General features: G+C 40.1%; 2 protein-coding genes across 5 annotated transcripts in view; both read right to left on the reverse strand.

The window, feature by feature from the left end:
* LOC128630844 (uncharacterized) overlaps positions 1-6,682 on the reverse strand; it is a 320,670-nt gene extending 313,988 nt beyond the window's left edge. For 2 of the 4 annotated variants that reach the window (XM_053679145.1, XM_053679146.1), the window contains exons 1-4: positions 6,296-6,570; positions 5,720-5,836; positions 5,255-5,309; positions 4,824-5,028 (exon numbers count right to left, since the gene is read on the reverse strand). In XM_053679145.1, the coding sequence (XP_053535120.1) occupies positions 4,824-5,028; positions 5,255-5,309; positions 5,720-5,836; positions 6,296-6,348 (430 nt within the window). In that variant the 5' untranslated portion in view covers positions 6,349-6,570. The other 2 variants (XM_053679144.1, XM_053679147.1) reach the window with 2 other exon arrangements.
* A 3,298-nt stretch (positions 6,683-9,980) lies between these two features.
* Positions 9,981-11,979, reverse strand: LOC108261566 (histone H3.3A). The gene has a single exon (XM_017462406.3). It carries the CDS (start codon positions 11,974-11,976, stop codon positions 11,566-11,568), a length of 411 nt encoding a protein of 136 aa, XP_017317895.1. The 5' UTR covers positions 11,977-11,979; the 3' UTR covers positions 9,981-11,565.
* Between the last annotated feature and the right edge of the window lie 2,670 nt (positions 11,980-14,649).

The raw sequence follows: 14,649 nt of genomic DNA on the forward strand, positions 1-14,649 counted from the left end.
TTTTATTATTAATATTTTCATGTTTTTTTTTTCATACATCTTGTAATGTGCTATTAGACACATTAGTGATGGGACCTGGAGCCACTGGGTGTTTCGAGTCTTTAATCCTAAGACTCCCTAGACCTGGACTGTGTGCAAATTGCTGATCACCCTCCAGAGCCTTCTTGAAGCTCTCTCAGCAGCCTCTGTGGTGTTCCTGATAGTTCTTTTCATTTGTTGTCCTGTGATGTTAAGATGCTTTAAGGTGTGGTAGAGAGACAGGCTGGAAAAGCCTCTCCAGCACACAACGGGATCCTCATAATAATAATAATAATAATAATAATAACAACAACAACAACAACAACAACAACAATCATAGCAAAGTGTGCATGGAGTTTGCATGCTCTCTCCATGCTTCGGGGGTTTCCTTCAGGTGATCTGGTTTCCTCCCCAATTCAAAGACGTGTTGTAGGATGATTGGCATTTCCAAATGATCCGTAGTGTGTGAATGTGTGTGAGTGTGTGTGCAATTGTGCCCTGCAACAGGTTGGCACCCTATCCAGGGCTGTCCCCTGTCTTGTGCCCCAAGTCCCCTGGGATAGGCTCCACGCTCCCCCACGACCCTGTGTAGGATACGCGGTACAGAAAATGGATGGCTGGATGGATGGATGTCCCAAATCAATGTCACTGCTACAGCAAAATCATAGAACTTTGGGGAAATTAAACTTATGCCAGAAAATTCTACTGAGCTTCGTGCCACTGAAACATTTTTTTTTTTAACTTATGACTTAATACTAAACCTACCAAAAGTTTCTCACTCCCATTTTCTGTCTGCCATATCATTTAATAAATAAGCTAAAAATCTACAACAGAAACAGAAAGCAAAGTTAAAACCAACAATTTCTTTTCAAAGGTTATGTAAACATCTCAAAATATACTGTACCTCTGTTAAACATTTCACAATAATCAGTAGGAATAAGTGGAACTAAATCTTGTACAAACTGTACATGAACATGGTCAGAAAGATTCCAACAGGAATTTGAAATGTGAACCTTCAATTAAAACTGGAGTACGTGAGTGAGGGGTGCGCTGCTGTTAAGGTATAAAGTTAGCATGTTTCCATAACTCCATGCCTGACTAGCACCCCAGCCTCGGTGCACTTTGTCGATGCAGCCACCTCTCTCTCACACTGAGTGACGACCTGTTCGTAGAGGTAAAGGCCTTTCCAGCTTTCAATGACATGGTGCTGCTGCACTCTGCTGCCTTTAACTACACCAGTCATGGTATCCTGGGGAATGATCATCACACTTCCCGGAAGCTCCATGATGGATACGTGCCTGCCTGTACTCGTGGGAAAGAATGTTGAGTAAGGTGTTTACTGTGGAGAACACATTACAGAACATGTTTTAAAACACATTTTGGATGTCAGCTTCAGACCTCATTACTCTGAAATTCCACGAAATGCAAAGTAGCAAGATTCAATATCAGTCCTTACAGGATTTCCAGTTTTTTTCTGATTTTTGCAGCCATAAATGCATGATCTCATAATGTGTGATGCAACTTGTGGAGTTTATTGTACTTTTTTGTGGAAACCTACTTGAATTGGTGAAATTTGTAAGTGCATGACATAGTTTTGCACAGTCTTTCGCAGTGATGTTTGTTGGGAATCAGAATCAGATTTATTGTCAAGTACGGTGGGTTTACATGTACAAGGACTTGGTCTTGGTGTACTGGTGCTTAACAATAACAGTACATACAAGAAGTAATATAATATTAATAAGAGAGAGTTAGGAAGTTATGTTTTGGAAGTTTTAGGAAAATAAAAATAAAGACATTAACTGTACATTAGTACAGTATGTGTTGAACACAGCAGTCTGAGTTGTGTGTTCATGTAACGCATATGAAACAACAATGTGGGGTTGTTCGTTAATGTGATGTGTAAATGTTCATGGAGGCGGATAAGAGACCATGGTGGGTCTTCAGTGTTGTTAATGAAGCCAGTTGTCGATGGGAAGAAACTGTTTTTGTGGCGTGGGTTTTTGGACTTGATGGACTGTAGCCTATTGCCAGAGGGGAGTGCCTGGAAAAGTTTGTGTCCAGCGTGAGAGGAGTCAGCCATAATCGTAACTGCCCGCTTCAGGGTCCTGGAAGTGCACAGATAATGAAGGGGTGGCAGATTGCAGCCAATCACCTTCTCAGCAGAGCGAATGACATGCTGCAGTCTGTCCTTGTCCTTTTTCAGTGGCAGCAGTGTACTAGATGGTGATTGAGGAGGTGAGTATGGACTCACCATACTGATGATGGAGGTGTAGAAGTGCACCATAATTGTCTTTGGTAGGTTGAACTTCAGTTGCCACAAGAAGTACACTCTGATTTTTTTAATGAGAGACCTGATGTTCAGCTCCCACTTGAGGTCCTGGGCGATGATAGTTCCCAGGAGGCGGAAGGAGTGCACAGTATCGACTGGGGAGTCACACAGGATGATGGGGGCAGGTGGGGCTGGGTTGTTCTTGTTTAAAACGTTTAAAATTTAGAGGTATGCATATTGTCTTTCAGTCGTTCCATGACACACTGTTAGTAACTCAGGTTAGTACTTTATACTAAAACAGCCGCAGAGCTAACAGCTAAGCGAATAAATAAGGCCAAACGCGTTCACCTAGCCACCTACAGTTTGGTGTGAAGTCTACAAGTTGCTCAGTGCTGCATTTTCTCTCCACTTCTGTAGTTCTCCGTCATTAAATGCGGTTCAGAGACGGCTTCCATTACACCAATCACCAGCCCCAAGTGAGTAAACCGCTCGCCATATACAACCTGCTACCTTTAACAGACAGACGCGGTTAGCCACGCCCATGGACGCCAGGTATATTATCAGGTAGGATAATATGATTGGTTCGAATATGATTGGTTGCATGGTGGGTGGAGCCATGAGAGAGCGCTCTACATAGAGTTTAAATCTATTAATTCATCCCCAGTGAAATCCTCTTATACAGAGACTAAGGGTCCATAGAGTAGGATTCAGTCATTATCTACATCATTTAATTCACTTGAGTGACACCTGTTTATAATAGTTTCACATAAAATCACAAATATTATAGCTTAAAATGCAACTCATACAATTTTTTTTAAATAAAATATATATTTTTTAAATGTATAAAATAAAACTTGTGTCCTATGTGGTGGTGTAGTGGCTAGCACAAGGACAGATTTAGTGATTTGTCGAATCCTAGACAAAATATAGGCATGGGGACCACATTTCAGTGTTTTAACATCAATATTTAAAATTTCAGCTTATGTTATTTAGCATTAACAGCAATAATCAGACGTGTACAGGGCCAAAAAGTGGCCCTGGACTTTCTGGCCCAGAGCGGACCACCACACCCAGTCCAATACGCCACTCATGAAGTAAGCATTCTGATGGCATTTTTAGAAAAAACATAATTAATTAGCAAAAAGTAAAAATAAAACTTTCTTAACTATAAGTTTATGCAGCATTTTGGGGGCCCTTGCTAGCTCGGGGCCTAAGGCAATTGCTGCCCCTTCACTTGTCCATTTGCTATTACTATATTAATATTTACGAGCGGCATCTACACTCAGATTGTGTTTTTGCTTTGTGCAGGATAATAAAATACATCAAAAAGGCACTCGGGATAAACATTGTGTACATGGACTTTTTAATAATGCTGTAAAATGATTAGCAAAAGGAGACTTCATAATCTTGCTTACAAATCAGAATATATAACTTCAGATAATAATAAACACAGGAAGACATTTCTGTAACCCATCATTCACAACAGCCTTTAAATCTGTTTGCTTGTTCATCTGTAATAGAAAAAAAATTATACATGCATACAAAAATACATTTCCAGTCCAGCTACACATTTGAGGTTTCATGCTAACTGCAATTCTACCTGCTTTTTATAATTATAGGTGTGGGTCACATTTCTTCTGTCATATTCTGCAGAGAGCATAATAAAGCACACCCTTCTTCTTTTTTCCCCTGGTTTCACAAACAAGGCTTAAGCCTAGTCCCAGACTAAAATGTATGTCTGAGCTGTTTTAACTGAAAGCTACTTGCACGGACGGATCTTAAAACATGTCAGTGCCATTGTTTTATCTCAGGATGTGCACCAGAAATATATTTTTCTAAAGACACGTTTATAAAAGCTACTGAAATGTCCTAATTGATCGAAGGCCTAATCCTGGCTTAATGTAAACCCTGTCTGTGAAACCGGGCCTTTATCTTCTAGTGAAGGAGAAGAACATTCATTGAGCCTGTAATAAACTTTGAAACAATGTTTAAATAGTAAAAAATTAAGGACACTAATGTAGTAACTGCTGAAAGCATCACGGTGAATATAGTCACAAACAAGGTCAACTATTTCACAAGACCTTGAGCGGGGATAGTTGTGACTTTCACAATATAACATCCTCTACACAACACCAGCAACGATGAACTAAACCTGTTCTGAGACCAGGAGCTATGCTGAAAGAAGTGAGAGCAGCACCTTGCACAGGAAGAATCTTTCCTCCCACTTGTCTGATACACAGAGGCCACAGACTCTAATAAACAAAGTAATAAGATGTTTTAATGTATAATCACTGAACACAGGATTAAATGTAAAATTCAAATGCTGCTGTTCATTCCTGATTCATGTAGTAAATATTCCTGAATTAACAGGACCATTGTACAGAGTCTCCACAAGCTGGACCACGAACAGAACAGAAAAGCAGCAGATGTACATGATACTAAACTCGAACTTCAAACTAAAAGTGTTCCTATCTAAAACTATTTCCTCTCTCTGAAGTGAACCTGATGGAATAAAGCCATGACTCAGAGCTCTTACTGTTGTGCAGTGTGTTAGCGAGATCTGTGTGGTTCATGTTCTTCAGGACGTGCAGTGTGATCTTCAGCGCTCCCTGGCTGACACTGTGCAGATCCTCCTCATCCTCCACCTCCCTCTCAGTGCATGCTGGGTAATCTGGACTCAGGAGCTTCCTAAACCTCTTCAGCTCATTCTTTATCAGAGTGATGACTTTGTGTTCCAGCCCCTGGTTAGAAACACACAGGAACACATCTAAATGTTACACACTGAGAGATGCTTTTATTTTATGAAAAGAATAGAAGTCTTTTTCTATTACCACAGTTACAGCTGAAATTCTGTCCAATTACCCATAATGCTGCTGCACATCAATAAATCAGTAAATTGTCATGATCTTAAATAAAAAACCTGTAACCTGCTCACACACAAGTTACACACATTAAAAAGACACAAACCTTGAATATGGAGTCCAACTGATTTCTGCTGAGGTTTGATGTCTTCTGTTGTGGTCTGTGAACAAATAAAACACATGATGTGATATAGACTATATGTATTCATAGCTGCACAACACACACTAATACATACAGAGACAGATATTTAACACGATCCTCTTAACACAATACACTGATTTCAGGATTTCTCACTGACACTAACATGTTTATGAATAAAATAGTGGTCTAGTCATTAATGTCCCAGGTGTAAATGTTGTTGTGTAGCACCACAGACCCTCCAGCTCAGGGACTGCAGGCTGAACTGAACTCTTAAAGCAGTTTTCCTCACTGCCAGTCCGAGAGCTTCAGCACTGCACAGTTTAGTGTTTTTCTGCTTCAACACCTGATAAAGATCATGAAGGGCTTCGGAATGAGACCAGTGAGTTTGATCAGGTGGAACACTGCTGTAAAACACCTCACTGTTCTAACCTCACATCAGGAGAATCGGCTCTGTCTCTGAAGTCAAATGGATGATCCATTGACCGGTCACTCTTCATGGACACACAGCTGGGTTCTGGTGAGTCTGATCTCTTTCCCTCCATCATTCTAGAATTAAACAGAAATATCAGCAATAATTAATACTCTGCTGTCTCAGCACTGTTACACAATGTGTTCATCATTAAACACCAATAATTCCATCTTTTTAATTCAGCTCCAGTCTGCACACTTATTCAAACAGGAGACACGCCCCATACCTCAGGAATTACACTGATGTCAGGAGTCCCAATCACAGATAACTGACTCAGCTGGGTCTTAAAGCCTGTAGAGTTCACTGACTCAAAGCTACGCTGCTCTTCTCCTCCACATTACACAGTCCTTTTTACTCTTCTCTCAGTGAATGATTTCTCTAAACTGTTCTTAGATCAGATCAGTGATATATTCACTGCTATTAAACACCTTAAACCAAAGTTTAGTTCCTCCGTTAACTAGTGAGTGTTTAGAGATACAGATCTGTTCCCATGAGACGGTGTGTATTTATTGCTGGTGAATGGAAAAGTAACTCACCTCTCGTCTCTCTTTAAGTCCTGTTCTCCAGACACACTCATGTTGGAGTTCATGTCTCCTTCTCCAGATTACAGCAGGACACACGTTTACTTCACTCCAACATCGGTGTGTTAAATCAAACCCTGTATCAGCACAGAGTTCACTTACAGGAAATAGTCACGGTATCAAGTCATAAAACAACCTGTGTACATTCAAACTTCAGTACAAACCCACAAAACTCTTCTGCATCTAGTGTACATTCAGTGTGTTTATATATTATAGCTTTAGATGTAGACACTCACTGTGTTTTTACTCCTGAAATGGTGTATTAAATGAAGATTCTGACTTTCACGTTCACTGTCTACCTGTTTATTCTGCAGAGGGGGAGGGGTACTGAGGTAGGGTAATAAACACACACACACGGTTATAGGTTGTTATCAGACAGCTTTCTGATCCATGGAACTGAGGCCTGCAAATACTGAAAGTAAAAGCCTGAAAACGCTGCAAATACGGAGAACAGAATTAAAAGTCTGGTAAAATCTACATCACACACATTATCATTTCATTACCTTCATTTATTATCTCGTGACTTCATTCAGCTGTGCACAAACAACTGTCAGAGCTCTATACAAATATATAAACAAAATTTAAATACCAGGAAGTGCTAGAAACACTCAGCAGATCATTAGATAAAGAAGCAGAACTCATACACTGAGTAAGTTTACTTAAATATCTGCAGAAAAGTATTTTTTCTGGTTTTCCCTTAATGAGAGCGAGTATCCTGATATTAGTGAGGATTGGTGTGTAAGTAGTTTTTGTGTGAATAATGAATGTTACTCAGAATAAAAGTGATGATGGAGAGTAAGTTAAACACATTGGTAAGACGAGTAACTAACCCAGTGTTTCCCAATCGAGGTTCTGTCTGATGAGAGCAGGGGTGCATGTAAAAATCCTTCAAACATTTTCTAAAATGATCAAATGTGTAGAAAACATTTAATATAGATGAGAAACATCTGATGTCTGAAATAATAACAAAGATACACACACGCATAACAATAATAATAATCAATTATATATAAAATAATAATAATCATATAAAACCCAATGAACCTTGAGATTATCACTTGTCACATTACAACAACACACAGCTATAAATATGAGAACATGTATAAAACTAAACTAAACAACCTCAATTTATTTTATTCATTCTATTAAGATTTTTATTAAACATGGACCTTCACTTTCATTAAATAGACTTATTATTTATTGTAGGCTCATTTTCTAGACTAAATGTTAGCAATTACTGTAGACATCAGGAAAACGTCGAGCTTCCTGCAGATGTCATTTCTCACATTTACAAAACCAGGTGATTATTATATTGTCCCATCAGTGTAAACGTCTCTTTATGTACAGAGAGAAAAGAAAGATATTACAGAATGATCACTCTGTATGTTCACCATCAGTGTAAATGTCTCTTTATGTATAGAGTGTAATATTTTCCCTGGAATTCCTTATGCCAGTGTTCTGTGTTTTACCCACTACTCTTATCATAAAACTGATAGAGCCTGTAGAATTACTTTCTCTTACCTTTATCAGGAAGTGAAGCTTTCGTGCCTCTGGGCTCGAGAACCCTTTGAAGTCCATTTTCTTCTCTGAAGACGTATAATAAAAGGAGTCGTACTCTTTACAGTGAAATATACGAATCATCCTTTATATAGACTTCGGTTTATTAAAGTAAAAAACAAAAGGATTACAATTACTTTTAACTCAAACTATAGAGAAAAATAAAATAAAGAAAATCCTTAGACCATGCAGGATCTGAATAGTGGTTTCCTTTTTCAAGAAATTAAAATGACAAGACCTTCACCCGAGGAGTGGCAAATTAATGCTGGCTTATTCCAAGTATTTATACCTTTATTTATTGTGGTTTCAGGTGCTAGGGTTTAAGCATGATGCTCAAAATATCATGCAGTCTTGGTGCGCCAGCTCACTTTCTGAAGAGAAAAACTTAGAATATAGTCTTTTGTCAGAAAAAAACAGTCTTTTGTCAGAAAAGTGTTCAGCGCTAGCTCGCTTTTTTAAGAGAAAAACAAAAGTGTAGCAGTTATTTCTAAGAAAAGTGTACAACTCTAGCTCGCTTTCTTAAGCGAAAAAAACAAGATGAGGTTTGATGCACTAGCTCGGTTTCTTAGAAATGAAATAGAATGTAGCAGCGTTGTCAGCAGAAAGCATGAAGGTCAACAGAGTGTTAACTTGCTTTCTTAGAGATAAAATAGAATTCACAGAAAAGTGTATGGCGCTTTCTTAAGAGAAAAACAAGAATATAGCAGGTATTTCTCACAAAACCGTACAGCATAAAGATCAACATATCGGTAAAGAATGATAACTTGTTTTCTTAAGAGAAAAACAGGAAGCTGTGTGGTTTGAGAAACAGTTCTCAAACTGTTAAATGTTCTTTTATGGTTCACTGACATGCTTCAATTTTATATCAATGCTTTTGATCAATCTTTCCAATGTGTCCACCTGTGTGGTAAAAATAGATGGTCTAGGCCTCTCAAGACAGACATGTGCTTCTTGTTTCATTTTCTCAGTGTATTTTTGTCCATATCTCTGATTTAGCTGCGTAATGCTCTCTGCACGTTTAAATTTAGCTCGGTCTTTTAACATTGTAGCTTCAGCCCCCTTTTTATTCAAGACACTCCTTATACTATCACATTTCTTCATTAAACGATTACTTTCCAATATTAGTTCCTCAGTTCTCTTCACATCCAGCGTGTCGAGTTGTAAACCTCGCAGGTCCGGTTGGAGAACATCAGGATCAGCCTTCTTAGCGGAAGATTTTCCAATCCGTTTTTCTCCATATCTCTGGATACCTTGGGGCAGGCTTGTTCCCTTTTTTCTTCTTGGACCTCCCTTTCTCCTGACGCGATTGTATTTCCCTGGGCTGTCAAGGTTGAGGTTCTTTACATAGTTTAATCATAAAACATATTTCAAGGCAATTATAATATATGAACTTAGCATATATATCAGCTTGTATTTACATTAAGAAAGAAGTAACGGCAGGGCTGAGACTACAAATTCTGGAGATCCAGGTCTCTTATAACAAGAGACAAAAGAAAGATATTACAGAATGATCACTCTGTATGTTCACCATCAGTGTAAACGTCTCTTTATGTATAGAGACAAAAGAAAAATATTACTGAATGATCACTCTGAATGTTCACCATCAGTGTAAATGTTTCTTTATGATATTACAGAATGATCACTCTGTATGTTCACCATCAGTGTAAACGTCTCTTTATGTACAGAGATAAAAAAAAAAAAAAGATATTACAGAATGATCACTCTGGATGTTCACCATCAGTGTAAATATTTCTTTATGTATAGAGACAAAAGAAAGATATTACAGAATGATCACTCTGGATGTTCACCATCAGTGTAAACGTCTCTTTATGTATATAGAGAAAAGAAAGATATTACAGAATGATTACTCTGTATGTTCACCATCAGTGTAAACGTCTCTTTATGTATATAGAGAAAAGAAAGATATTACAGAATGATCACTCTGGATGTTCACCATAATTGTAAAAGTCTCTGTGTATAAAGACAGCAGAATGAGGTTTAATCACTGTGTCTGATGGTGTAGTGTAGTGACTGTGTTTATTTGAGACGATACTGATGAATGAAAACATGGTGCACCCCAAAAAACTGTCAGCTTTGGCTTTATCATCTCAGCAGTATGTACAAAGCAAATCCAAATCACTATTTTAAAAACCTTTCCATGAATTTTGTGTCATCTGGCTCTCTCTAAGGTCCCGCATGGATGGATCATAGAGATACCTGTACAATCGTACCTTCCGGCAAGAGTCGCCTCCAAGTCATTCATTTCCGGATCTGACGCCATGCAGACCGCCATGAGAAATGAAGCCTCACGCAGTCAACACGCTCAACCGCCCATTCCGCAATGACATAATTTTTTCCGGACATGTCGAGTATAAACCAGGCTTAATGCTGTCTAGCATTAGTGTTTGTGTAGGGTGCACCAATTTTTGAAAGTATTCAAAGGGTGCCGTGACTGAAAAAAGGTAGAGAACCGCTTCTCTAAACAATTATGTTTTGGGGAACATGCACTTCCTAAACTGGGCCACTTGATGGCAGTCAAGATCCATATATCCATCCATCCATCTATTCTCTGTACTGCTTATCCTACACAGGTCACGGGGAGCCTGGAGCCTATCCCAGGGGATTCAGGCATGAAGCAGGGGACACCCTGGACATGGTGCCAACCCATTGCAGGGCACAATCTCACACTTTGGACAATATAGAGATGCCAACCATTCCACAACACATGCCTTTGGACCAGGGAGAAAAAAGAGTACGTGGAGGAAACAAAGCGTGCGGAGAACATTCAGGCGAGAATCAAACCAACAGCCCTGTAGGTGTGAGGTGAACATGCTAAGCACTTTCCACTGTGCCCCCTGAATGAAATATGTATTTCATCAATAATTATCGAAAAGGAGAGAGATATTAATGTTAATATAATCTAATATTTCTTACTCCACTCTTGGCTAAATATTACAAACATATAAGCACCATTATTAAAAGTTTAATAACAGAAAATTGCTTCTGGGTAATTGCCATTCCCGTGTTTGGCCACAGGATGGCAGTCATGCTCCATCCAGAACAACACACCCTGCCTAAAACAGAGGTTCGGTTTTGTGTATTTTACACAGACAGAGCTCATCAGCGTTATCACAGTTTATTGTATTTTTTTGACATAAAAAATATAATACACGGTGGGCAGTGGGGGCTCAAGGGTTAAGGCCCTGGCTTACTGATTAGAACGTCAATGGTCCAAGCACCAGCACTTCCACCGTTGAAGCCTTGAGCAAGGCCCTTAACCCTCTGCTCCAGGGGCATCAAATCATGTCTGACCCTGTGCTCTGACCCCAACTTCCTAATAATAGTAATAGTATAGCTTTTTTAAATAACATATCCTCAGCACTTGACATGGAGATAGTAAATAACTCTTATAATTTCTAAACAGAAAAGAAAGGCAAGTGAATATGGATATGCACAGATACACACACATTATACAATATACATAACATGTGCATTTAGAAACCTATGTATAATGTTTATGGAAATATAAATCATCCATATCTATACATATATTATTTATACATTTCTGCTCCCTTTACCACATTATAAATATTTAAACAGCCAAAGAATGAAGATATTTCTTCTGAGACAATGAGCTGGTCTTTGTGTTTATTAGACGGAGTTGTCATTTAAGCGCGTTCTCCGCGAATATGCCGGGCCAGCTGAATATCCTTGGGCATGATGGCCACTTTCTTGGCGAGGATAGAGCACAGCTTGGTGTCCTCAAACAGACCGATCAGGTATGCCTCGTTCGCCTCCTGTAGGGCCCCGATGGCTGCGCTCTGGAAGCGCAAGTCGGTCTTGAAGTCCTGAGCGATTTTCCTCACCAGGCGCTGGAAGGGCAGCTTGCGGATGAGCAGCTCAGTAGACTTCTGATAACGGCGGATCTCCCTCAGAGCCACGGTGCCGGGCCTGTAACGGTGAGGCTTCTTCATGCTGCCGGTAGCCGGCGCGCTCTTGCAGGCAGCCTTAGTGGCGAGCTGCTTCCTTGGCACCTTGCCACCGGTGGCCTTACGGGCAGTCTGCACTGTTCTTGCCATATATATATATATACAGTGTCTGATAAAAGTGAGTACACCCCTCACATTTTTGTAAATATTTGATTATGAACTTTTCATGTGACAGCACTGAAGAAATGACACTTTGCTACAATGTAAAGTAGTGAGTGTACAGCTTGTGTAACAGTGTAAATTTGCTGTCCCCTCAAAATAACTCAACACACAGCCATTAATGTCTAAACTGCTGGCAACAAAAGTGAGTACACCCCTAAGTGAAAATGTCCAAATTGGGCCCAAAGTGTCAATATTTTTTGTGGCCACCATTATTCTCCAGCACTGCCTCGTGGGCATGGAGTTCATCAGAGCTTCACCGGTTGCCACTGGAGTTCTCTTCCACTCCTCCATGATGACATCACGGAGCTGGTGGATGTTAGAGACCTTGTGCTCCTCCAATTTCCGTTTGAGGATGCCCCACAGATGCTCAATAGGGTTTAGGTCTGAAGAAGTGCTTGGCCAGTCCTTCACCTTTACCCTCAGCTTCTTTTGCAAGGCACTGGTCATCTTGGAGGTGTGTTTGGGGTCGTTATCATGCTGGAATAATGCATACTGATCATGCTCTGCTTCAGTATGTCACAGTACATGTTGGCATTCATGGTTCCCTCAAGGTCTCTAACATCCACCAGCTCCGTGATGTCGTCATGGAGGAGTGGAAGAGGACTCCAGTGGCAACCTGTGAAGATCTGGTGAACTCTATACCCAAGAGGGTTAAAACAGTGTTTGAAAATAATGGTGGCCACACAAAATATTGACACTTTGGGCCCAATTTGGACATTTTCACTTAGTGGTGTACTCACTTTTGTTGCCAGCAGTTTAGACATTAATGGCTGTGTGTTGAGTTATTTTGAGGGGACAGCAAATTTACACTGTTACACAAGCTGTACACTCACTACTTTACATTGTAGCAAAGTGTCATTTCTTCAGTGCTGTCACATGAAAAGTTATAATCAAATATTTACAAAAATGTGAGGGGTGTACTCACTTTTGTCAGACACTGTATATATATAAATGTGTGCATAAGATTTGCCTCACTGGTTTGCACTCATCAAATTTCTGTCTTGATGCTGCGGATTTTCTGTTGGAATTAATTTGTGAATACAGTATTTAGGACAGTGAGTTTAGAAGGTGTAGATTTGTTTCCACCTCTCCCAGGTGACAGTGAGAGCACAGCTGCTGGTCTCTATGCAACCAGGTATATTTATGGAGGAATTATTTATACTTTACGAGGAAGATTTTGATTGGGCTGTTTGAACTGATGACAAGTAATATGTGACAATACTGAGCGATATGTGACGATACTGAACGATATGTGCAATACTGAGCGATATGTGACGATACTGAACGATATGTGATGATACTGAATGATATGTGACGATACTGAGCGATATGTGACAATACTGAACGATATGTGACAATACTGAGCGATATGTGACAATACTGATCGATATGTGACAATACTGAACAATATGTGACAATACTGAGCGATATGTGACAATACTGAACGATATGTGACCGATTGAAAAACCTAAAAAAACTATGATCAGGGATCAAATGGTCATCGCATTTTGGAGAAGAAAGCAAGAAGGCAAGAACTCAGAGAAATTGATTTGACTATGGATAAAGTAATTAGCATTTGTCAGGTGTCAGAGAATGAATTTGCAACTTAAATCCTTTGATGTAGAAAGTGAGCCTGCAGCAACAATGGACGCTGTGCACTGTTATGACCCAGCCTAGGGTTAGATCACACAGCGTAAATAAAGGCAAGGTTATGTAAGGTGGAGTGAATAGTAAGTGGTTAGTAAGTACTCGACTAAAAAGAAAGTTCTAGATCTAGTGACACCAATGAGGACAACAGTTCTTAAAGGAGGCTGTGGTGGACAATGTGAGCACTAAGGATGAGTGGAGAGCTCAGTCAGATGTCCACGGAGTGACGCTACCCTGTAAATTGGACACTGGTGCACAGGGGAACCTTCTTCCAACAAAATACTTTCACAGACTGCGGAAAAAAGTCAAAAGTATGAGACAGTAAGATGAACATACGGACATATAATGATTCCCAGTTCGCAAAAGGGTAATGCAGGATCACACTGAGAGTGAAAACTGGACTTTATGTGACTGTGATGTGTGTAAACATTTTTTCCGAGGTGTATATTAAACGTCATAAAATAATTGCCTAATAATAAGTTTTGGAGCCACAAAGGTCCATCCATCCATCCATCCATCCATCCATCTTCTACCGCTTACCCCTTCTTCAGGGTCACGGGGGAACCTGGAGTCTATCCCAGGGAGCATCGGGCACAAGGCGGGGTACACCCTGGACAGGGTGCCAGTCCATCGCAGGGCACAATCACATACACACTCATACACCCATTCATACTCTACGGACACTTTAGACACGCCAATCAGCCTACTATGCATGTCTTTGTATCGGGGGAGGAAACCGGAGTACCCGGAGAAAACCCCCGGAGCACGGGGAGAACATGCAAACTCCGCACACACATGGCCCCGGCGGGAATGGAACCCCCGGACCCTGGAGTTGTGAGGCGAACAAAGGTCATACAACGCAAAGATAACTGACCTTCTCAGGTGACCGCTTGCTGGAGTGGACCAATGAAATGGGCTGGGAGGCAGGCTTTGTGCTCCACTGTGCTGGATTAT

Source organism: Ictalurus punctatus, unplaced genomic scaffold, assembly GCF_001660625.3.
Source record: "Ictalurus punctatus breed USDA103 unplaced genomic scaffold, Coco_2.0 Super-Scaffold_100068, whole genome shotgun sequence".
Taxonomy (NCBI): domain Eukaryota; kingdom Metazoa; phylum Chordata; class Actinopteri; order Siluriformes; family Ictaluridae; genus Ictalurus; species Ictalurus punctatus.

Excerpts from the sequence above, each read along its gene's own strand:
- LOC108261566 (XM_017462406.3), bottom strand. The coding sequence starts at position 11,976 with ATGGCAAGAACAGTGCAGACTGCCCGTAAGGCCACCGGTGGCAAGGTG.